The sequence below is a fragment of the Camelina sativa genome, chromosome 11 (genome assembly GCF_030686135.1).
Source record: "Camelina sativa cultivar CO46 ecotype springtype chromosome 11, ASM3068613v1".
Lineage (NCBI taxonomy): Eukaryota > Viridiplantae > Streptophyta > Magnoliopsida > Brassicales > Brassicaceae > Camelina > Camelina sativa.
The window spans coordinates 17,921,673-17,945,900 of NC_141890.1; the positions used below are offsets into that span (position 1 = coordinate 17,921,673).

At 34.4% G+C, this 24,228-nt stretch overlaps 3 protein-coding genes and 1 pseudogene across 9 annotated transcripts; 1 reads left to right on the top strand and 3 right to left on the bottom strand.

Annotated features, from left to right (window-relative positions):
* Positions 1-950: 950 nt before the first annotated feature.
* LOC104728124 (DUF21 domain-containing protein At4g14230-like) lies at positions 951-7,528 on the bottom strand (annotated as a pseudogene).
* Positions 7,529-9,972: 2,444 nt separating this feature from the next.
* On the bottom strand, positions 9,973-10,519 carry LOC104723801 (putative zinc finger A20 and AN1 domain-containing stress-associated protein 8). The gene has a single exon (XM_010442210.3). The coding sequence runs from the start codon at positions 10,424-10,426 to the stop codon at positions 10,013-10,015; it is 414 nt and encodes a 137-aa protein (XP_010440512.2). The 5' UTR covers positions 10,427-10,519; the 3' UTR covers positions 9,973-10,012.
* Positions 10,520-10,761: 242 nt separating this feature from the next.
* Positions 10,762-13,771, bottom strand: LOC104723802 (E3 ubiquitin-protein ligase RHF1A). 4 transcript variants are annotated; one of them, XR_015573096.1, is made up of 8 exons: positions 13,317-13,723; positions 12,884-12,930; positions 12,686-12,748; positions 12,456-12,567; positions 12,086-12,366; positions 11,618-11,725; positions 11,251-11,548; positions 10,762-11,134 (listed from the first exon to the last, which is right to left on the bottom strand). XR_015573096.1 is itself a non-coding variant. In XM_019232168.2 (8 exons), the coding sequence occupies exons 1-8, from the start codon at positions 13,488-13,490 to the stop codon at positions 11,117-11,119; spliced, it is 1,098 nt and encodes a 365-aa protein (XP_019087713.2). In that variant the 5' UTR covers positions 13,491-13,771; the 3' UTR covers positions 10,762-11,116. The 4 variants fall into 4 exon arrangements, 2 of the variants coding, with proteins under 2 accessions (XP_019087713.2, XP_087332562.1); XM_019232168.2 differs by having other exon boundaries at positions 12,086-12,363; positions 13,317-13,771; XR_015573095.1 differs by lacking the exons at positions 12,456-12,567; positions 12,686-12,748; positions 12,884-12,930; positions 13,317-13,723 and having other exon boundaries at positions 10,762-10,912; positions 11,001-11,134.
* Positions 13,772-14,992: 1,221 nt separating this feature from the next.
* On the top strand, positions 14,993-20,239 carry LOC104723803 (15-cis-phytoene desaturase, chloroplastic/chromoplastic). Of its 4 annotated transcripts, none has more exons than XM_010442214.3 (15): positions 14,993-15,521; positions 15,705-15,897; positions 15,979-16,111; positions 16,239-16,327; positions 16,663-16,720; positions 16,912-17,067; positions 17,471-17,619; positions 17,831-17,950; positions 18,395-18,608; positions 18,697-18,799; positions 18,890-18,937; positions 19,143-19,188; positions 19,400-19,587; positions 19,697-19,859; positions 20,034-20,239. In XM_010442214.3, the coding sequence occupies exons 2-15, from the start codon at positions 15,733-15,735 to the stop codon at positions 20,103-20,105; spliced, it is 1,704 nt and encodes a 567-aa protein (XP_010440516.1). In that variant the 5' UTR covers positions 14,993-15,521; positions 15,705-15,732; the 3' UTR covers positions 20,106-20,239. The 4 variants fall into 4 exon arrangements, with proteins under 4 accessions (XP_010440516.1, XP_010440517.1, XP_087328013.1 ...); XM_010442215.3 differs by having other exon boundaries at positions 15,016-15,521; positions 15,711-15,897; XM_087471887.1 differs by having other exon boundaries at positions 15,121-15,521; positions 17,471-17,623; positions 17,835-17,950.
* The last annotated feature ends 3,989 nt before the right edge of the window (positions 20,240-24,228 follow it).

The following is a 24,228-nucleotide window of genomic DNA, read 5'->3' on the forward strand; positions in this document are numbered from 1 at the left end:
TTAACAACTACAAATATCCCCTATATAATAAAATGAAAATACACAACTTATTTTTGTAAACTATATAATTTTTATAAGTTGGTTACAAAATAGGTTATAGATTAAATATAGGTTGGTTACAAAAAAATATTATAGATTAATTGGTCAATTTGTGGGCTATATGAATACACTTAAGAATATCCTAAATAATCCTCTTAAAAAGAATATTTCAATGATTTATACAATTTCTTTAATAAAATATTTATTATTTAATGTATTGTTACAAAATATATATTGTTAGGTATAAAAATATACTCTTAGGCCTAAAAAGAAATAAAATCTATAATCTTGATTTCCTAGATCTCATTGTGCAGTTGAAAATAAAATCTTACCTAATCACGTGTTGTATTAAAAAAAATTCACGAAACATGTTCAAAAAATAAAATAATAACAAAGAACAAACATAACAATTTGTCATACATAAAATTACAAAATTAACAATATAAAACTTACAAAATAGGTGTCTTTTTAAACCATCATATTTCAACCAAAAAACTTTATTCAAAAAAACTTTGCTCCAAAAAAAACTTTAAAAAATAATCATATAAATAATATTTTATTCTAAAATTATAATATAAATTAAAATAATTTCAACATGTGCTCTAGCACGGGTTATAATCTAGTTTTAGGAGTATTTTGGGGAAAACAAAAAACTCAATCGGGGCAGACCACGTTTCAAAATTAAGATATAACAAAAAAAAACTTTATTAGTTGAATATGCCCAAGTAAGAAGTGAGAAAAAAAAAAAAGAAACAGAAGAGATATTTAAAACAAAAACAACACAAGGGTATAATAGAAGCGTACAAGGCTTAAGTTTAAGCAGAGAGTATTTTTTGATTGAAATATAAACAACCCAAATTCTGCACATGAGCAATCACGTACACAGTGGACAAATATATCGATTCAGAGCATTAGCTGTTCACCTGAGAAGGCCCAGCCACAGTTCCGAGCAGTGAATCTTTTTCTCGAGTAGATAACTTTGGAATCTTTGATCCTCCCAACCAAAAATATACAAAACAAACTTAATCAACTTTTATCTCAACGGAACCTTCCAATGTTCTCAAATTATTTTGCAAGGGAGTGTTACTTACAGTTCCTTTTTGGGCAAGTAATCTCCGACTCGAAGGACCTCTCACTAGTCACTAATGATGAAATGGCCACTGCCGCTACAGTCGCCACCCGAATCCTTTAATGAACGTCTATGTACTCATCTGTTTCATCGACAATCTCTTCTTGCAAAAGTTCTTCAAATACATCTTCCAAAGTAATGATACCAATCACTTCACCATCCTCAATCTCCTCTGAAGTATGCGAGAACTCTATCGATTTGTTATAAACCCTATCGATTTGGACAATAACGTTTCCTTGGTTTCCTTCTCGTTTTAGTAACAGAGGTTCGGTCAACGTGGAATCACTGCCATTTGAGTTTATTTCATCCAACGTTGAAGGAAGAACCTTGCTTTTCCCATTAACCTTCACAACTGCGGCCATGTGACTACTTCCCTTTTGAAACTCGTTAAGTATATCATACAATGGCATATCAGCTGGGACCCTATTTAATAACAACATAAGAAGTTCACTAGATGCTAAAGGAAACATAATGGAAAGTGTTTATAATAATTATGGAAAACGTGGGAATCCGGCGTATAGAAACTGAATTCACAAAGGTTTTTGTTTCAGGGCGAACTGTGAGGAGACTCTTAACCTAAAAAACAAATATTTTTAAAATTTCAAATATATAATACATGATATAAGCAAGTAAGCAACAGAATCATACGATCAAAGAACACTACAAGAAAACAGGGTAATTTCCGACGGACGTACTGATGGAAATTTGTCTATCGAAAATTACCGACGGCTTTCCGACAGTAATGTGACGCCGAATGATTTCGTCGGTTTTTTCGTCGGTAAGTTACCGACAGACTTTATTCATCGGAAAACCGTCACTTTTTCCGACGGATTTCCGACGGATATAGTCCGTCAGGAATATCCGTCGGAATTACGTCGGAATTACGTCGGAATTCCGTCGGAAAATATGTCTGTTTTACATTTTTCGTATTACCGCGGATTTCCGACGACCCAAAATAAATATTTGCTTCCAAAATTTTTAGTAAAATAAATAAATGTAATTAACTTAATAATTAAAAAAATCAATTAAAAATAAATGGTAAATTCCGTCGGTAATTCGGTCGGTAAAACAAATCCGTCAGGAATTACCGACGGGTTACCGACGGATATCTAACTTTCGTCGGGTTAGTAAAATTTTGGTCGGTTTTCCTTGTGCTGTCGGTAATCCGTCGGTTTTTACCGACGAATACTGACAGATTTCCGATGGAGTTTTGTAAAACCTCTAATTTTTGTTCTATAACGCACATATTTAATAAGAGATGTATAAAGTATGAAGTTTCAATGACTATATAATCTTCTTTTAAACTAAAATCTTCAAAGTTTGTGTTTTAAAAAAATGAATATGTTGTTTGCCTAAAGTACTAATAGAATGATATTATATCTTATGGGTAAATGTTTTTAAATTATCAATTTTTTTTTTATTTTTCATAATTTACTCATATTTGTCAAGAAAAAATATAAACTACATAATATAAGCATATTTGTCAAGAAAAATAATAAGATTAAGGGTTTTAATATCTAATGCGTCGGTTTTTTCTGACAGATTACCGACGGATTGCGAAATTTCACCCCGGGAACGAAATACAATTAAATTTTCGGTATCGCGGGGAATTAAAATTTTTATTGAATTCCGACGGATGTTCCGTCGGTAACATCGATAAAATCTAAGTCATTTCATCTTCTTTCTCGCACTCGTCGACATAACGACGACGAATCCTCTCTCTCGCTCTCGCAACCAAAATTCCGGCGACGAATTGGCTTCCAATCCGGCGAATTCCGGCGTCCAAACCAGCTGCTATTCCGGCGGCTTTCTTCCCTCATCCGGCGGCTTTCTTCCTTCCGGCGGAATTCTCTACTTCGGCGGATTTCTCTACTCCGGCGGCTGTCTCTACTCCGGCGGATCTACTCCGGCGGCTCTCTTTAAAGAATGGTGTAAGTTCTCTCATTTTTGTCATATTTCCTTAATTTTTGTTAGTTTTTTTAGGATTATGGTATATTTATTAGATTTTATGAAGATTTGGCTTTAGATTAATTTGAAGATTTAGAGTGTTAGATTTGTTGGAGTGTGATTTGTTAGACTATGATTTGATGAATGATGAATTGGATTTCGTTTTTTGTTTTTGTTAGGGTGTTAGATTTCGTTTTTTTTTGATGATTTGGTTTTTGTTTAATTGTTTTATCTTGTTTTTTTTCTAGAATTTTTTCTTTTGGTTGAAAGTTTAGTTATTTGTTATTATTGTAAAATATGTGTTAATGTTATAAATTATGTATTAATTTAGTTTTTGAAGAAAAAAACTAAAAATGATTTTGGAAAAAAACTAATACTGTTATTTTTGGAAAAAACTAATTTTTTTGTTTTTGGTAAAACAATCATTTATGTTATTTACCATCTTTTTGTGCCTCTGTTGTTTTTTTTCTTCCCTATATTCATATAGGATCTAAATTTGTTTTTTTTTCCAAAGAAACTATGGTTCTTATGTTGCCAACACATGTGGGAACCAGGCTGCTGGAGAAGCTAGTGGTTCCCATTCACGTCATAGCCCCGTTCCAGATTCACAAGCTTCACAACATGCTCCCATGGAGATGACCATTGAAGATTTTGTTTCTCAACCTGGACGAGAACTTCTCCCCCGCTTAGATCCTTATGGCGCTCCAAATACCACATGGTTTTGTGATTCGCATAATGGGATCACAAAATCTCTTTTGCGTATGATGTATGGAATCCTCAAAACACCATACGCAAAGTTTTCAGTGATGCCTTCGTCAGAACAAAAAATGTGGTTTAAGCAATTTGCGGTACAGTTTTCAACTTTATTACTTTAATTTTATAACATCGTTTTATAATATTTTTCTCATAATGCATTATCTTACTATTTTTTTTAGCAAGATTTCACTTGGCATCCGGATATCACCAACAACGTTCGAAAAGAGTTTAAGAAGGCGGCTGCTAGACAATATTCTAAGATGTTGAATGAGTGGAAGCAAAAGTGGAAGAAAGGAAAGGTGCCAAAAGGGTTGAGCGATGATCTCTTCCAAGGTTTGATTCAATATTGGGGTGAAGTAAATACAGTTTCACTTTCCTCAAAATATTCTCAGAATAGAAGAAGCGACCGTGGCGGGTTGGGCATGGCAACCCACAACAATGGTCCAGTTAGCGCCTATACCCGACAACGCCAACTTGTAAGTTTTAAGATTTCGTATAGTTGTTATTTTTTATCATTAATAAGACAATTTTTATATAATTAAAATACTTCTTTTAAACTATTAGGGATGGTGTGGTACCATACCATATTACTTTGATGGAGGATATGCATACCAACAAAAAGACCAAACAAATACAAGATGGTAGAGCTAAGCTGGTTGTTGAGAGTTCGAGGAGGCGGCAAGAGGAGATAATCAGTTCCCAACAATCTTTTGAAGGATCGGAGTCTACTGTTGAACTTGGAAGAGAGAAATTAAACGAGATTTTTTATGAGGTAATATTTGTTTTTTTTTTAAATTTGATTTTACTTTGTTTTGTTTTAAAATGTTTGAATACTTTTTAAAATGAATGTGTAGGAAACTGAAAAAAACAAGGGACGGATTTTTGGACTTGGAAATCTCTCCCAACAAAGCCCGTTATCTCAATCAACGGGTTACTCATTTGCTCCCACACAAGAGTTCCAACAAGCTCTGCAAGAGAAGGATGCTCGGATTGCAGCATTGGAAAAGGAAATGGAAGAACAAAAAACAGAGAACAAAAAAAGGGACGAGGAGAACAAGAAGAGGGATGAGGATCTAGCAGCGTTCATGAGCGAGATGCGGGCAAGACATTCTGCCTTTTAGATTTCTGAATTCTAGCTTTGTTTTGTAAAATATTTATGTTTTCGGTTTTTAGAACATTTTCCATGTTTGTACGAAATAATATTTCCCTAAAATTTTTAAATATTATTATATAAGCATTTCTATTTAACAAAAAATTTAGTATTAAAATTTGAATAATTATGCAATTTAAAAAAAAAAACAAAAAATACATCAGTCGGTAATCAGTCGGAAATGACGGACTTTTTCGAAGAAATCGGTCAGTAATCTGTCGGAAACGACGAATTTTTTCAAAACATTCCGTCGGTATTCTGTCGGAAATGACGGAGTTTCTCGAAAATCAATCGTGAAACCGTCGGTAGTTCCGTCGGTAATACCGTCGGAAAATCCGTCGGTAATACCGTCGGAAAATCCGTCGGTATTCGTGCTATCGGAAACCCGTTGGTAAATATTCCGTCGGAAACCCGTCGGTATAATGCTGTCGGAAACCTGTCGGTATAATGCTGTCAGAAACCCGTCGGTACATAATCCGTCGGTACATAATCCGTCGGAAATCCGTCGGTAAGATATCCATCGGAAATCCGTCGGTATTTACCGACGGTGTATCGACTCAACATGTTTGTCGGTTATCCGTCGGTATTTGTCTTGTCGGGAATCAGTCGGTAATTTCCGACAGATTTCCGACGGATTATTTTTTCCGACGCTCTAGAACCGACAGACATTTACGTCTGTAATTTGTCGGTAATCATCGTTTCCGACGGAAAACTGACGGATATGCCTGTCGGTTTTATGTTGTTTTCTTGTAGTGGAAGATTCAATAACACATACCAAGAGAAGTCCAATAATGTTTTTTCGATTCCCGGAATAGACCGGAACGCGGCTGTGGCCTCGTGCTTGAATCTGACCTATAGCCTCCCTACGAGATTAATCACCAGAAAGGCTTAAAAAAGATGTTCGTTGCTATAGTTCGGAATCAAGAATACATATAACCATATACATTTCACTTAAATGATTACTACAATAATAGAGGACATATAACAGGTCCGCTCAAACATTTCACTAAACTACTATAGTTGAGAAGCAAACTCACCAATCCAGCTCTGAATTTACATCTAAGGAAAAGGTTGATTCAATCGGTGTCATGGCTTCTTGCGCAGTCTGTCTCCAACAAAATACCACTTTGCATTAAAAAATTTCTCGCAATGCTATGAAAGTTTGTTTGATTCATTAACTGAATAAGGACTCTACATGATAGAATACTATCAGATCTTTGAATCTAAAAACAATTAAATTGACCCTAAAAGAAAGATATGAACAAAAAGGGAAAAATTGAGAAAACATAACATAAATAGAAAGTTTGTTTATGAGTTTGCATAAATATCCATCAATCTAGATTTGATGAGTTAGATATATTAGCAAGCTAGCAATGTTTCCATAGTAAAAAAATATGATGAGATGTGTGATAGACGCATGACTATATTTCACTATTAGTTAGACAATAGAGTTCTATAGAAGAACTAAATTCTGCCTTTCACATAGTTTCTCTCATATGTACCTTCTCAGTTAAATCAAGTGCTCCACTTATGATCGTGGTCTCATCATGTGTAAGTTCACCTCCCTTGCCAGCCGCTTCACCGTGAATAGATACAAGAGCTTTTAACTGAGCCCGCCTAAATAAAGGGTCATTGTGTCCCAATACCCAATCCAACATCTTTGCAATAGGAAAAGCTATCGGGTAAGCGATAATCATTAAGATGCGGACAAGCCAAACCAGATTAGCTCCCACTGCCAGTCCATACCTGGTGCATATGGCTTGAGGAATAACCTGAAATAACGGTGGTCAATTCAGTGGAAGCCATGATAAAACTTAAAGTTTAAATAGCAAAACTTTGGAGGTAAAAGAAAATCATACCTCTCCAACAAATAGAACGAAAGTGACAGATAGAATAATAGCAACATACTCATTGAATATCTTGTCCAAGTATATAGGAAACCCCTGCAAGTTTCCAAAGTGATACATGTTTAGTTTGGGATCCATACTAATCTAGTCATCATATATAAACTTGTGGGAATAAAAGGAAAAGATTAGGATATGAGAGACCACCTCCATTGCAACAGCATTGAACAAGAGTAGTGTCACTAATAACTGATGCTGTTTCTGGACAACCGGAACAATCGCAGCTGAATCATACAACAACAAAAAAAAATTATTTCAAGAATTCAAACAAAATCAAGATTCCATAGGGACATGTACAAGCAGTTCCCTAATGATCTCAACTGAGAGGGAAACAAAAAAAAAGAGAGATCTCATCTCACCTGATTGTTTCTTCTCCTTTGGAGTGCCGCTGCGTTGGAGGATTTCGAGCTCGACCAGACCGAGAGACATGAGCCCCAAGGTGAGACCAGACATGATACCAGCAAATATGACGAGGAAACAAGAGACACCAGCGTAGATAATCCACCATAACGATCCGAAAGGGATGGCCTCGCCTTCTACGGTATTAGATTGTACAACGCCGGCCAACATCCTTGCAGCCACCACCGCACTGATCAGATGCATATCTTTTCAGAAGAAACAGTTCTCTACCAAAGCATATAAGTTCAGTAAAATCTCAAGGACAAGCTGCAAAAAGACTGAAAGTTTTATCATTACTCCCTACAAGACCCTTGACTTATTTATGGTGTTTGATTAATGTAGTTTACTCTTCCCACGCGTTAAATCCCAAGGTGTAAATATTATCATATATAGTAGACTAACATGTTGAATAAAAACAAAGATGTGGTGGGGTAGTGGCGCTCTCGCATGAGATGTGAAATCTCTTCCTATAGATCTAACTTTTGGATCACTTCTTTTCAGGAATATCAGAAAATATATATCAAAGCTCGCAGTATATATGAATATGATCACTCATAAGAATGCTTTTTGTGTCCTCATATGAGCCTATATATATCTTCGACTTACTTGCATTCAACCACTTGCCCAACTCTACGTTAAACTTAAGTTAACTTGTACCTCTTAAATGATAGACATACAGTATATCAAAGGTAGGTGCAAGTATATAGCTTCTTCAATGTAAACAATGCTTTATAACTATTAATTAAAAATAAATATAGAATTACCTGTTATATATGTATATATTATTATATATAGCAAATGTTGTTCATATTTCTTTTCAGAATATCATTTTATAATAAAATAAATAAAAATACCTTTATCCATGTGCTTAATATGCATGATAAAGGTGTTCTTAGTCGAAGTAAGTTAAAAAGACATTTATAAAAACAATTTAATGATATGATAAGTAATTTAATTTAATTAAACAATCTTCCATATGTGTAAGATATCTTGCACATATAGTAAGGAGTAATTGTTATATCATCTAATGACTTCATCAACAACGTATGTGATGTTGAATGGTACTTGAACAGGTCTCTTCACTCCTTTGCTCCATTTGAGACACGGATAATACTCGGTTTTGGGTTTTGACAAAAAAAAAATATATATATATATGTGACGTCGTGCACATCCACCACGTTATTACTTGGTTATAAAATTACATTAATATATGCACATGTACTTTGGTAATATATTTTATTCTCTTTATTTAATCAATTAATACTTGCTTAGCTTTAAACAAAACAAAAGAGTGGTACGAGGTATCATGGGAGACCTAAGAATTATATTATAATGATAAACAGTAAACCATAACACGGATCCCACACGCTATCTTTTTGGTTTTTATCGTGATACTTTTTACACGTTCTCTACCTAACAATGGCGACACTTTTCTTCAAACATGACCAATCACGATAAATTTTATTTGAACTCAGTGACCAACTAACAAGAATTTGTGAAGGTTAACTATATTAGTGTAAAGAACTCCTCTGTCTATAATACTATCAAAACCTTAAACGACTGCCATTTGAAAAATATATTGTATTGTTTTTGAACAAAAACCATGTCATTTTAAGTCTTTAAAAAAAAAAACACATGCATGTTCTTATGACATATGTCATTTTCCAAAAACAACAAGATGAATTTAAACAAGATATATGTGTAGGGGGGACTATAAACGAAAAAGGTTTTGTTCACTAGCTTTTCTTACTTGAGGGTTTTCGATTAATAATATAGCTAGTTGGATGTTTTTTTTTGTGGTTTTAATGTGAAGATACAGAGAGGATGTTTTTAATGAATTAGCCAACTAATTAATATTTAAAGGGTTTTATACATCATTAAAATCTCTTACTTGAGGTTTTCAGTTTTTTGATAATTTAGTTAAAAAGTGTTAAAGATTGATCAGCCGATACGTGATTGGCTTTCTCATTAAAATCCAAATTTTCTTATATGTATTTTTTGTTACGTTGCAGGTATATTAAACGCTAGCTCACCAAACGGTCTGCGCCCAATGACATCGACAGGTTTGGTTTGAAGGAGACAACTTAGAATTGGTCAACTTGATTCACAAAGGTGACTAGGTGAGGATTATAATAATCTCGGCACTCTTCTCTTTGATCTGAGACATTGGATGTGTCTAAGCTATCATTATTTTCATTGATAGCTATATAATATAAATCGGGAAATTATATGCTGCTGCTCACAATGGTCAAAACAAGCTGCCTCTTACCTTCTGTATATCAAGTGTATTCTGTACCACCTGTTTGATTGGTTAACTATATTTGTATCAGTACCCATTCACAATTTAATGGAAGTTTATTTTATGGTGTTAAAAAAAAAATACGTATTAAATTAACCACAAAATATTATTATATTTTGTTAATGATTTTTCTATTTGTACAACATATTTAAGAAAAAAAGAATTTGTTGTCATTTAATTAAGGATGACTTTTGTTGTTGTTCGATTTAACCCCTAACTCTTTCGGCATCTTATTCCTTAGAAACGCGAGCACGACACAGAATGTTTTTGATCACAAACTCGATGATATATATAACTCTAAGTTATAAGAACAGAAAAAAGAACTGGAAAAAATTATTTACGCGGATGATAAAATAAAAAAGAACACCAAGCATCAATTCGAAGGGTGATTAAAGTCTGAAGAGTTTATCACCCTTGACGATAGGGTTTTGTTTAGTTAGCTCGTGTATGGCGGCAGATTTATAATCCGACGGACAAGAATGCTCCTCCGGGTATCGGGTAGACCCGCAGAACATGTGACCACATCTACAGTGAAACCCTAGCAGCCCCACCTTCTTCTTGCACGTATTGCATCTACTACTCTTTTTCTTATCCTTCTTCTTCACCTCAATGGCCGTCACCTCCTCGGCTGTGACCTCTTCAGCCGCCTCCGCTGCTGTTTTCAAGTTGTTTTTCAAAGTGGCTAAGTATCTGGCAGACTCGTCCTTTAAGAAATCGTTGTAGCACTTAGAGCATAGGTTCTTTGTCTGTGAAGAGCTGAAGAAGCCACAGCCTCTAATGCATAAAGAAGGTTCTCCTGACATAGCTCTCTGTCTTTGCTTTCTTGTTTTGGTTCTCCACAATCTAATCTTATGTTTGCAACGTTTGGTGTATTTGACTTAGCCTTCTTATTTGTTTTGGCCCTCTACAAATCTAATCTTACGTCTGAAACTTTGTACGTCGTTAAGGTTTTATAGAACTGTGGAAAGCCTTTACCTGATAGATTCAGGTGTTTTATGTCCTAATCAAATTAGATATTTATGTCTATTTTTCATATTTTATTTGTGGACTTGCCTTTTTGTTTTGTTTTTAACAGTGAACTTGTCTATCAATAGAATCATAGTGCAATAGTGATTGAAGTTGCAGCGGACTAATCCAATTCTACGTGAAAAAACATATAACATTATCCTTAGAAATAAAATTAATATAAAGTTTTTGACTCCGTGAAAATCGAGTAATTAAAAGATTACTCAGTTGCTTATTTAAGCCTTCTTAAAGTACTCATCGCAAAAGTAACAGAGAAAAAAGATAGAGAGAGAGAGAGAGAGAGAGAGAGAGAGAGAGAGAGAGAGAGAGAGAGAGAGAGAGAGAGAGAGAGAGAGAGAGAGAGAGAGAGAGAGAGAGAGAGAGAGAGAGACCAGACCGTGAGCTCTGAACAATGCAGGATGCGAAGACCAACGGGCAAGTTGAAACAATGGAAACGTACATCGCTTGCATTAAAAGGCCTGATTTCCTCAGCACGTTTCTCCACCCTGAGACGAAATTCAACGATTCTCATTAGCGAGACCCATCGATAGCTTTATGTTTTAATGAAACAAATGTACAAGACGACGAGAGAGAAACTGGGAGAATCGGAGAAGTTTGAAACCTGCAGCTTTTGGGGTTCGTTTTTGTCCCCACTGTTGTTAGACTTGGTATTGGCTTCTACACGCTTCCCTTTGAATGAGAAATTGAATCCAGAAGCAGTAGCAGTGGAGGTTGATACATGAGCAGACCCTCCAAAACGTTTTGAGGCAAAATCCAATCGTTCGATCATTCGTGCAACACCAGCTATTCCAGCATTCATCTCACGTTGGACTCCTTTGCTCAATTCTTTTACTGAGTTATTGCGAGCAAGTAGCTTCTCCTTAAGCCCTTGTTTACTTTTAGAGATCGATTCCTTGTACCTGCAGGCATGTACCAATCAGTTTTTATAACCAACTTATGAACAAAAGAGGAGGGATTGATTGACATACTTTGCAGAAGCAGCAGCTAGTTTGGATTTTATGGCTTCCGGAAGAGAGGATGCTTCACGTGGATCTGGACTTTGAGATGAACGAGATGGAGAAAGGCCAGGGGAGATTCTGATGACAGATACAAGATATATTAAAAAGAGTATAGGTAAGTTCTAATCAATGGAAAAGGCCTGAGCGTTCTCCATGAAGAAGCCGCATAATGTAGAGACATGGTCTAGAATTCCTAAGCATCTCAATTATTTATCAGCAACAAGTAATTAAGCGAAATACACATTTTATCGAGACAAAAATCCACCCAACCAGACATGGTTATAAGAACATATGCATTGCGCAGTCATACATACACATTTTCTCGAGACAACTCAAGCAAATGGAAACCGTACTAATCATGAAAGCTGGTTATTAGAGACAACCTAAGCAAAAAGAAACCGCATAAATCATGAAAGCTTCCCATGTTAGAGTCGATACCTGGATGCGTGGTTGCTATCTGGAGGAGCGGAAGAGTGACGAGAGACAGGGGATGCTGTCATTGAGCCAGGACTCGGACAAAGGTTTTCAACTTGGGAAATAGCAGAGATACGATAAAAACTGGCCAAATCAGAAGGATGAATAGTACTAAGATCACTGGACGAAACAAGACTTGAGGATATTTGACCCTCCCCCCTTCTGCGAAGCAAACAACGCCTATGAGCAGCTTCGGTGAGATGCCTCAAGAACTGTTCATTAAAGCTGCTAAACTGCGATTCCTACTGGGAAGAAATATATCATTACCTAGTCAATAACTACTAGAACCAAAAAGACCTTAGTTTTATTAAAGCACACTGGATAACTTTCGAACCTCTTCAGAGTGAAAATCCTCATGAGAGTGATGAATGGATATTGGAGATGATGAAGATATGTTCTTGGTTTTCAACAATCTTTCCTTTTCCACAGCTACCAAAAGCTCTTGGCTACAAAATAAGAACCAATACTACTAGTAAAGACCCCTAATTGAGAGCAAAGTATCTATGTATAGTAAACTCAAATCGTCGGAACTAAAAAAATCTTTATCCTTAGATGAATGAGTACCTAGCAGGATCTCTCAAAACAAACAATTGCCAGCAAATAGGACACTCTTTGCTTCTCTGTGACCTGCGTAAGAAACCCCAATTTACAAATCAATCACTGATATTAAGATGAACAGAAGAAGAAGATCAAATCTTAACAAAAAGAAGATCACAAATGGTTTATAAGGATTGAATGTGACATAAAACATAGAAGTAGTACCATTCAATGATGCACTGAAGGTGATATTCATGTTTGCAACTCGTAACCTGAGAGGATCAGAACATCCATTGGCAGGTTTAGATATCGGAAACATCGGACAAGTACTACTAACAAAAAGTGGAATATGTTTATGTTAAGATTCAATAGGTTCCAGATGAGAAAGCGAGGCCGATCAAATCGAACAATGTTCGCCGATGGGGTTTAAGAACAAAATAATGATCAAAGAAATCAAACGATCTCGTATTGATAATCTAAGGCAGAATCTCATAGTCACAATCCAATTGTTCCAGATTTAAGGCAACAAAAGGGGGAATATGAAAAACGAGAGCGAGATCGTAAAACCCAGGAAAGAGCTAAAGCGTATCTAAGACAAATGTAGAATAATAAGAGAGAGAGAGAGAGAGAGAGCGAGAGATGAGTTTAAGAATCTGACAGTGGAAGGATCCTGGAGAGTGAAAGGCTCGAGACAGATGCTACAAGCGTCGTCGGTGTTATCATCATCGGAAGCGGAGACGAACGCAGAGGTAGAAGAAGAAGAAGAACCAATGGCGGAATTTAAAGGGGACTCGGATAGGTTGAAAGCAGAAGTATAAGTGAAATTAGACATTGTTGTTCAATGCGAAGAGGAGGAAGAAGAAGAAGCTTGAGGATTGAGGATTGAGGATTAAGAATTTGAGATTCAAGAGGTTGAAGAAGAAGAAGAAGAAGAAGAAGAGGTTTGTGATGGGTGGGATTGATTGATCAAAAAAGGACTGACAAGTCAAAGCAAACGAAAAGTCAAAAAAAAAAAAAAAAAAAAAGGAAGGGATTGCAATTTGCAAGGAGGAGGACTGACTGGAGGAGAAAAGTTCGATTCGACTGTTTCCCACTTTTACCATTTCTTTCTCTGTTTTTTTGTTTTTGTTTTTTTTTTGAATTTAAAGGGTGTGTTACTTGTTTTACAAAAACTTATTAATGACTATTGGGCTTTGCTAGTCCACTAGTTTTAGATTCTAAACGTACTTCGCCCTCGAATTATGGACCCGATTCCCAAAGTTGATAATATGAAGAATAAATTTAGTAAAGAGAGAGAATAAAAAATGACAAATTTCCCCAAATGTTTATTTTTTCTTATGTGGCAAAAATAACAAATTTCATATGTTGTTAAAAAAAAAAAACAAATTTCATATGTTTGAGGCAAAATGACATAAAATTGGCTTTTTGAACAATAATAAAAATAAACATTTAGGAAATTTACATATGTAATAACAATTAACAACTACTATACTTAACATAATAAAATGTAAATTGTGTTTTTAGATATAAGACAATGGAATTAAAATATTTTAGGAAAATAGCAAAATCTAGAAATACCACCTAAAAATGTTTCTTTCTCAAAATTGATTCTAATAATATTTCTTAAGTTTTTTTTTCATTCTCAACATCAACTTTCAAATAACCAAATGACGATTACACATTGTCTAAATCCACGTAGGCTTTAATCCAATTTGACATTATAGAGTACATGCAGCTAAAGTTTATTATTTTGATACATTTCACACAATTAAAAAAATTCTGAATTTTACATATACTTATGTATTTATTTTAAAAATAGTTATTGAGTGTATTACACATTGCCCGAAATCATGTTGAAATTGGTGTCATTTTGTTCAAGATGTCGATATTGTGCCTAACTACATAAAGACTAGTAGCTGACATTTTGACAAAACCACATGTCCAACAATTACGATATCTTTTTGGAAAAATAAACATTCGAAACATTCACGTTGCACGCTGAAGGGGAGTGTTGAAACATATTCTACATAAAGAACATATGACAATTTTTGTAAAATTGAGATATGTTAATATATTTCATAGATTAGAAGAAGTTGAGAAGCATAAAAATAGATGTATTGACCTTTGAATAAGATCATAGAGAAATTCATATCAATTTGACATGGAAACATTGCCATTGCACTAATAAGCTTGCGCTTTGTAGTAATCGTTTTAGGAAGTTTGAAACAAGTCATTACATTTGTTGGCAATGTCAATGCCACTCATTAAATGATGACAGCTTTACTTTATTACTACCTACCAATGTATATTTTGCCAACCAACCATTAATTTTGTACTACAATTTCTAAGACAAAAAAAAAAACAAAAATTTGTTTATAGAACTTCCTCTACTTTTTTGGAAGATCCAAAATTTGGTTTCATCTCGTCTCTCATAGTTAAGCATATATCTAATTTGTATTGGCAACTTGAAAAAGTTCATCTTCAATGGATCTTAAAAGACACATTTTTTTAAGTTGTCTGTCTATACTTTGTTTTACTAAATTGTTAATTATCATGCTAATTACGACAGATGCAGTGTCTCTCGAGTCGATTAACCAATAAAGGAATAGAATAATATGGTGCTGTTAACAAAATGAAAACAATATACTAATGAATTTATGTGGTTAATTGTCTATCTTACATATTTGGTAAGCAAAAGAGAGAGAGCGTGGTCTAGAAACGGACCAACCAAGAAGAGCATATGGGTACTCTAAAGCCTTAATTTTGTTATCGGCTAGCTACTTCCTTCCACTAGCTTCCTTCTTCTTCTTCTTCCTTGCGTCTCCTGTGCTTCTCTACTTTGATATTGCTCGCTACTCGCTAGGTAAGATAAGATACTGGAGAACTACTATTGCCCTTTAAATCAAGTTCGCTTTTTTTTTTTGTTCTTCTTGTTGTTAAAGACACAAACTTTTGTCTGAATGGCTCCTCATCGTTCTCCACTACGTTACCATTTTCTCCCTTTTTGTGTGTTTTTGTAATTCGAATTCCTTATTGGGATTCATAGGAGCAGTTGTGAATTAAGGGTGGAGAAGATGGTTGTGTTTGGGAATGTTTCTGCGGCGAATTTGCCTTATCAAAACGGGTTTGTGGAGGCACTTTCTTCTGGAGGTTGTGAATTGATGGGACACAGCTTTAGGGTTCCGACTTCTCAAGCACTCAAGACAAGAACAAGAAGGAGGAGTGCTGCTCCTTTGCAGGTGTTTTGTCTGTTTTTTTTTTACTTGGAATTCTGGAAATTTTATCTAGTGTGATTTTGATTAAAGAGAGGTAATTTACAGGTAGTTTGTGTGGATATTCCAAGGCCTGAGCTTGAGAATACAGTCAATTTTTTGGAAGCTGCAAGTTTATCTGCATCTTTTCGTAGTGCTCCTCGTCCTGCAAAGCCTTTAAAAGTTGTAATTGCTGGTGCTGGTATGTCTCAAAATTTAGTTTTTCTTTAATGATCCGTTTAAGATTTGATGAAGTTTGTTTAGTAAGTCAGTTTTATGCTATGCATTTTTTATGTGATGAAGCTCTTTTATCTCTCAAATAATTGCAGGATTGGCTGGATTGTCTACTGCAAAGTACCTAGCTGATGCAGGCCATGAACCTCTGTTGCTTGAAGCAAGAGATGTTCTTGGTGGAAAGGTACTTCGAATTGTTCTTAATCATCGAACAACTCATGGTTGTTTACATTCGACATCTTGTAAGATTTGCTAGTTTCAAAAGGCTGTACCAATTATGTTTTTGAGACTACAAGATATAATTAGTGTTTTGAGTGTTAGAGCTCTTAGGTAAACGATTGTGTACATTGTCTGTTTCTTAAGTATTTTTGTTAAATTGTGTCTTTTATGTTCTTATGTTTTCTGTCTTGTTCTACACACCGCACAAACTCTTCCAATTCATAGGCTTAATATGATTAGAAAGTTTACCTTTCATTTTTGAGAGCATCTATTAATGATGTGAAACTTTTGTTCCTGCAGATAGCTGCATGGAAAGATGAAGATGGGGACTGGTATGAAACCGGATTACATATATTCTGTAAGTCCAAATTCATACCCTCTTTGCTGCTCTCCCTATATAAGTTGCTCAGGGTATGATAATCAATACCAGCTCTACCTCAGTTTTAGAACAAATACGAAACAGTTCTTATCTGTTTTCCCTGTTATTACAATTCTTTAGTGAAGTACTTTACTTTTTGTCTTGACACTCTTTCATATTCTTGCCGGAAGTCGGTGCTTATCCGAATGTGCAGAACTTATTTGGAGAACTTGGGATTAATGATCGGTTGCAGTGGAAAGAACACTCCATGATTTTCGCTATGCCAAGTAAACCTGGCGAATTCAGTAGATTTGACTTCCCAGATGTCCTACCAGCACCCTTGAACGGTGAGAGGATAAACTTATAGCATATTTTAATCTGCTAACCAGCTAATAGAATATTAATGCTTCATGTAGATTGAATTTTTAGGTAACGGTACCATGAATTTGGTTTAATTAGATTGGATTAATATGCAGAAACTTGAGTTAAATGTAATACAAAAAGCGGGGTTAGTAACTATGTTGCATAGACGTCACAACACAAAGAAATGGTCATTTTTGATTCCAAAGTATGGAATCTAGTATCGAGCTTCCATGAACTAGAATGAGAATATAAGCTGCAAAATTCTGTTGCTGGTCAAGGCAAGATGGAAACTGAACTCCAGTATAGCATTAGTGCTGAAATGCGTCTATGGTGTAATTAATGTGTTTTTGTATAATTTAAGTTGTTGATGTTGGATTTACTTTGTAGGTATTTGGGCTATTTTGAGGAACAATGAAATGCTGACATGGCCAGAGAAAATAAAGTTTGCTATTGGACTTTTGCCAGCTATGGTCGGCGGCCAGGCTTATGTTGAAGCCCAAGATGGTTTATCAGTCAAAGAGTGGATGCAAAAGCAGGCAAGTAGGCTATTCGAGTTAACATTCCCTGTGATATTTTTGTAAGCGTTTTGATGAACTTAATTTATAGAGTAGGTAGCATGCTGAATCATGTTTATTTTTCAACTTTCTGATTTTTTCCAGTCCATGTGGTTGTTTGTGTTTTATTTGCTTGCATGTACTTTTGCTCATCAGATGATAATAGATTATGATAAATTGTATACCTGTCCAGGGAGTACCTGAGCGTGTGACCGACGAGGTGTTTATTGCCATGTCAAAGGCACTAAACTTTATAAACCCTGATGAACTGTCAATGCAATGCATTTTGATTGCTTTGAACCGATTTCTTCAGGTTTGACATTCCATCCGTTTATTTATTTTTGCTCTTCCTTTCGCCTGTCTTTTTGTGAATATTTTACTGTACTCGCAATCGTAGTTACCATTCAAACTACACTAGAGTTATTTTTTTACCCAATCTTCCTAAGGTTCTTGCTATTGTTTCTTCTGCCCATAGTGGCAGGAAGAATTAAGTATTTGCTCTGGAAAACATGATGTACCTTTAGTTTCTTGCCAGCGACTGGTTTTGCTAACAAAAAGTCACTTTCACTGTTATTTTGAATGAAATCGATATGACGACCACCTTATTTCTTGGGTTTACCAGTTGATTAACTTGTAGTACCTTATCCCAAACATCAAATGTTTCTCATTTTGAAACCTATGGTGTGTCATGAGCTGCACCAGTTGGTTAGGATTTTGAGAATCTGCAAATGCAAACTAATAGAAACTACATTGACAGGAAAAACATGGTTCCAAGATGGCGTTCTTGGATGGTAATCCTCCAGAAAGGCTTTGTATGCCAATAGTGGAACATATTCGATCACTAGGTGGTGAAGTGCAACTGAATTCTAGGATAAAGAAAATTGAGCTCAATAACGATGGCACGGTTAAAAATTTCTTACTCACTAATGGAAGCACTGTTGAAGGAGACGCGTATGTGTTTGCCGGTCCAGGTTTACTACCATGCTGTCTTGTGGGTTTACATTTCATCTGGTATCCTGCTTATTAATATGCTGTCTATGCTTTTGTTTTGTTTTGTAGTTGATATCCTGAAGCTCCTTTTACCAGATTCCTGGAAAGAAATACCATACTTCAAGAAGTTGGATAAATTAGTTGGAGTGCCAGTTATTAATGTTCATATATGGTTAGTGAGACCGATACCTCTCTTTTTATATTACTTGGCATTTCGGTGAGATCACAAGCAGATCTTGAGTGCTGTGAACTGTTATCACAGGTTTGATCGAAAACTGAAGAACACATATGATCACCTACTCTTTAGCAGGTGAATTTCTTATTTAAGCAGTTTTGAGGCCTTAAGTCTTATAGAATACTTAGCTGGACATAGTATTGGAAAAAGAGTTTTGCATTAATACTTGACTTTTCATCAAGAATAAGAAATGTGCAGTCTTGAATCAGCAACAGTTAAGGCGTGTTCTTGGTTAAACATTTTCTGTATCTTCAACATTTTTGTTTTGGTGTTTTTGCAGAAGTAACCTTCTGAGTGTATATGCCGACATGTCCTTAACTTGTAAGGTAAACACGCATTCATGTCTTTCTAAACCTTTTCTTCTAGTATATATCTATCATAAGAGATTAAAACCTCGTGCACACGTATATCTCATGTACAACACTCACAAGTATCTTGTCATAACTTTTGTTGGCATATCTGAATTTCGAAACTGATTCAACCTTGAATCAACACTCACAAGTATCTAGAGTTAACAAAGCATTTTCTTTCTTGTAGGAATATTACGATCCTAACAGGTCGATGCTTGAGCTAGTATTTGCACCAGCAGAGGAATGGATATCACGGACCGACTCTGACATCATAGATGCAACCATGAAAGAACTTGAGAAGCTCTTCCCGGATGAAATCTCAGCTGACCAAAGCAAAGCTAAAATTTTGAAGTACCATGTAGTGAAAACTCCAAGGTTAGAGAAGTTATATCAAACTCCAAAAATCCCATGTATTTAGCTTCATAAGAGACTTGGCATTATGATGATGGACACAACATTTTTCATTTTTTGGGTGCATGATCAGGTCTGTGTACAAGACCATCCCAAACTGCGAACCATGTCGTCCTCTACAGAGATCACCTATTGAAGGATTCTACTTAGCTGGAGATTACACTAAACAGAAGTACTTAGCTTCCATGGAAGGCGCGGTTCTGTCTGGCAAATTCTGCTCACAGTCTATTGTGCAGGTAAACATAAACTTTGCCATTCAAAAGTAGATCTGTTGTTAGTTAACCAGTTCGGTTACTGTTTGTTGTTGGAACAGTTCTCCAATAACCGATCAGTCGACTCGGTTTGGTCTCATTTTAAACTGTTCGGGTTATATAGAGTGATTTGCTTAAGTTGGGTTACTGATCTTATAGGATTACGAGCTACTAGCTGCATCTGGACCGAGAAAGTTGTCGGAGGCAACAGTATCATCATCATCTTCATGAGAGAGTAAAGCTTAAAGATAATTTGCTTGTAAGCATTATTATTATAATTATTTGTAACTTTGTGTGTATAAATCTCAATGCAATCCAGAGTTGACCCTACTCTCTCCAGTAAATGAAAACTCATAGATTTGACATCTCTCCTTTTCCTGTCATCTTTTCTAATATAGTTTCTAAAAAGTACTAATTACTGTCGACCTTTTGTTATTATATAATGATTTACTATCATTTTGTCTTTTGTGTTGTAGTATCATTTTTTCTACAAAAGGTGGATCTATGATTGATCCCCGGTAAAAAGAAAACATGTTCTCAATCTAAACATTAGGAAGAAAAGAAAAATAGGAAACAATTTTTTCCAACAACAAAATTGCATTTGAGGCTAGGTGGTAGAGTCTAAAAGAATGAATCTCTTGCACGTCACGTGAGCGGCGAACTGAAATTGCTTTTGGCTTCGAGTAGTGGGAGATAGCAGGTGATACATCAAACTCATATACAAGACATCAAAATATAATTTCGTTATGTATTTACAAATGTGTAAAAGAATGATTTTTTTGTTTTTAATACAATTACAAATGTATATGGTTCAACAACTCTAGAAAAGTATATGGAGCATTGGGTCAGGTCAAATGGTCAACTGTGTAAGAGAAGCTTAAGAAAAGTATTTTGAACCGGCTACCCCATCCGATAAATCTTCAAGTAAGAGAATATAATACTTGTATTTGATGATACTAAGTGTTGTATTAGCTTTTAACATGATCTTTGGGATCCATCTTGCTTTTGAGTACAAACAAAAGTTCTATTATAAAGGTCAGAAATGTACTATCTCCTATACAATAAAACTTAAGTACACAACTTTTTTGTAAACTATATAATTTTTATAAGTTGGTTACAAAATAGGTTATAAATTAAATATATGTTGGTTACAAAAAAACGTTATAGATTCTATAGGGGATACACTTAAAGAATATCACAAAAAATCTTCTTAAAGAAAATATTCCAATAATTTATACAATTTCCTAAATAAAATTTTTAATATTTCATGTATTGTTACAAAATATATATTGTTAGGCATAAAAATATATTATTAGAATTTTGGCAATTTATCACACTTAATCGTGATTTCCGAGATCTTATTGTGTAACTGAAAATAAAATCTTACCTAAGCACGGGTCATATTAAAAAAATTTCACCAAACATGTTCAAAAATTAAAATAAAAACAAACAACAAACATAATCATTTCTCATACATAAAATTACAAAATTAACAATACAAAATAAATATTTTTTAAGTTATTATATTTAACATATAATTTTATTGCATAATGTTTTATCAAAAATTTTTTAAAAATAATCGTATAAATTATATTTTATTCTAAAATTATAATATAAGTAAAAGGAGAACATATGTCCTAATCTAGTTACATATTATTTGAGTACGCATCTCTTAGACTATTCTGTTATAACATTTTTTTTTTACAAAGTACATGTATAGTTTTTGATTTACAAGAACCACTTAAAATGGAAATTCAACAGACTCAACAAATAAATTAGCATATAAATCTAGGGGCATTTATAGATTTGAGCATATTTTGGCTCAAAATTTATGGAGAAGACATTTTTGAGTTGGACTTGCATGTTTGGGTTTCGGAAACACTTTTCTTCATCAACTCCAATCGACTAATCAAGCCTTCAATGAGCAACAAACTCAATGAAACAATTCTACTAATATCCCTCTATCTATCAAGCATGCCTTTGATTCCAATGCAATTTGCAATCTAAATCATTGGTCAGTTAACTCATTTTCAAATAAAACAAAACTTTTCATGAACCAATAGAACATTATTTCATATATTTTCTAAAATATTAATCACTAGATTTAAAATTAAGAGAAAGAGAGATATATATGGCGAAACAAAACTGTGAGTAGTCCCGTCTCCTTCTTTGGTGATAGTGTCTCTCATTGTATATATCTTGTTACCTTCATCTTCTTTCTTGATAAGAAAATGGCTTGTATGATTAGTATAATCCTTATTAGAATCATATATCTCTCTTGGAGTCTTAGAATTGGCACCTTCTTTCTCAAAATCGATCATATACCTTATTTTTTTCAATCATTGTATTCAATTTAGACAGGATACGAACCCATATCTATTTTCATTGAATTGAAATAGTAAAGAATATATCATGGTTTTGTCTAACAACTATACATAATCACCACTCTTTCTCATAGTGCCTCCAACAACCATCACCATGACTTCATTTGAGTGAGTAACATATCATTCATTCCATTTATTTTCACCATTGCTAGCTTTACATCTTATCATTCTAGTATTAAAACTTCATGTTCACCCTTATATTAAGACTTTTCCCTATGACTTCTATAGATTTCATAATCTTCCCAGTTTTCGAAGCAAGTTAGTGTAGCATCATCATGTATACTAAAGTACAAAGGTTGAAGAAATTTTACCACAATCAGCCCTACTTGAGTGGTCCATTAAACTCCCAACACAGAATCATAAGAATTTAGTGGTATTGTTCTTATTTTTGTACAAAATGTGTATCTCTATAACATCCATGAGAATAGATGACACTTGTAATTATAAACGATATACTGTACTCCATCAATTGGCACATGTTAGACAATTTCCCGAAAAGGTTATTTAGCCACATTATTTCACGGCAAGAATTAGGTCTTTAGCTTACACAACATCATATCAAATATCAACACAAAATCATAAGAATTTAGTGGTATTGTTCTTATTTTTGTACAAAATGTGTATCTTTATAACATCCATGAGAATAGATGACACTTGTAATTATAAACGATATACTGTACTCCATCAATTGGCACATGTTAGACAATTTCCCGAAAAGGTTCTTTAGCCACATTATTTCAGGGCAAGAATTAGGTCTTTAGCTTACACAACATCATATCAAATAACAATGTCTTATATTTACAATTAAATTCTATCAAATCCATTATTAGAAAAAAAGACAACTACTATACTAGTATATATTAACTATAAAAATAATATCTCTCATACATAAGATCCCAGTAATCTTTCTTTACTAATAACGTACTAATAACGATACTTAGAGGAGTTATCTCACGAGTAGCTATGAGACTTCAAAACAAGATCGTATTTTTCGGTCATGGTGCAATTATATTTGAGATAAATAACATTTTTTTAGCTGTTCAAATTAGAATCTTGCGATGTAATGCACAATAATGTGGGTTTGTCTCACTTCGTCCTATTCTGTAGGTTGGTGTGCAGAAATTTTTCTGGCGCAGGAATATTCCATAACGCAAAATCTTGGAATTTGGTCGAGATGTGTTTCATGATGGACGGGCACCAGGCGACCTCAAGGACAAGTAGAAGACGATGAACAAAAATGCCTTGTGACACGGGAAATTAGGTAAGACTCGCAACCGAAAGACAACCAAATTACTATGTGTCTGAAGTTAGTTTTCAATGAACTTTGGAATTTTGCAAGCATTAGGAGCTTAGAAGAATAGTGGATAGGGTGTTGCAGTTTTTTTGTTCAATCTTGTTCATAGTTTATAAATTGTATATGTAACAAAGCTAATCTTACCTTTCCCATTTGTGTGTCCCCCGATATATACGTGTGAGAAATTTGAAATCTTTCCTTCTTACTAACAATACTCCTCCTCCCCCGTTCGATTACCTGACATTACTAGATATGGTATTGTTCCTGGACTAGTCTAATATTTTGGTTCCTATGATCCCGAGGCTAATTAATTTTATTTATTCATGTATAAAGCATTGTGTTTTTTTTTTCTGCCATGATGTGCTTATGTTGTTTCTTTGTGTTTGTGTGGCTTTAGTTGGAAGCTGATTTTGGTACTCTTGACTAATTCAGAAATTTTTTACAATATAGTAGTATCTATCTAGAAATAATTTATTTTACGATATTTGGATGATAATAAGAAAATGATTATAAACTTAAGCTAATTAAAATATGGTGTTTGTATTATAATACGTTCAATTTTCTCATACATGATTAAGACATAATTCATTTTTAATTTTGTATTATTCTAAGCTTCAAAAAATTGTGAAACCAATTCCAATTGGTTAATAATCATCTCAGAAAAATCGTAACTAAA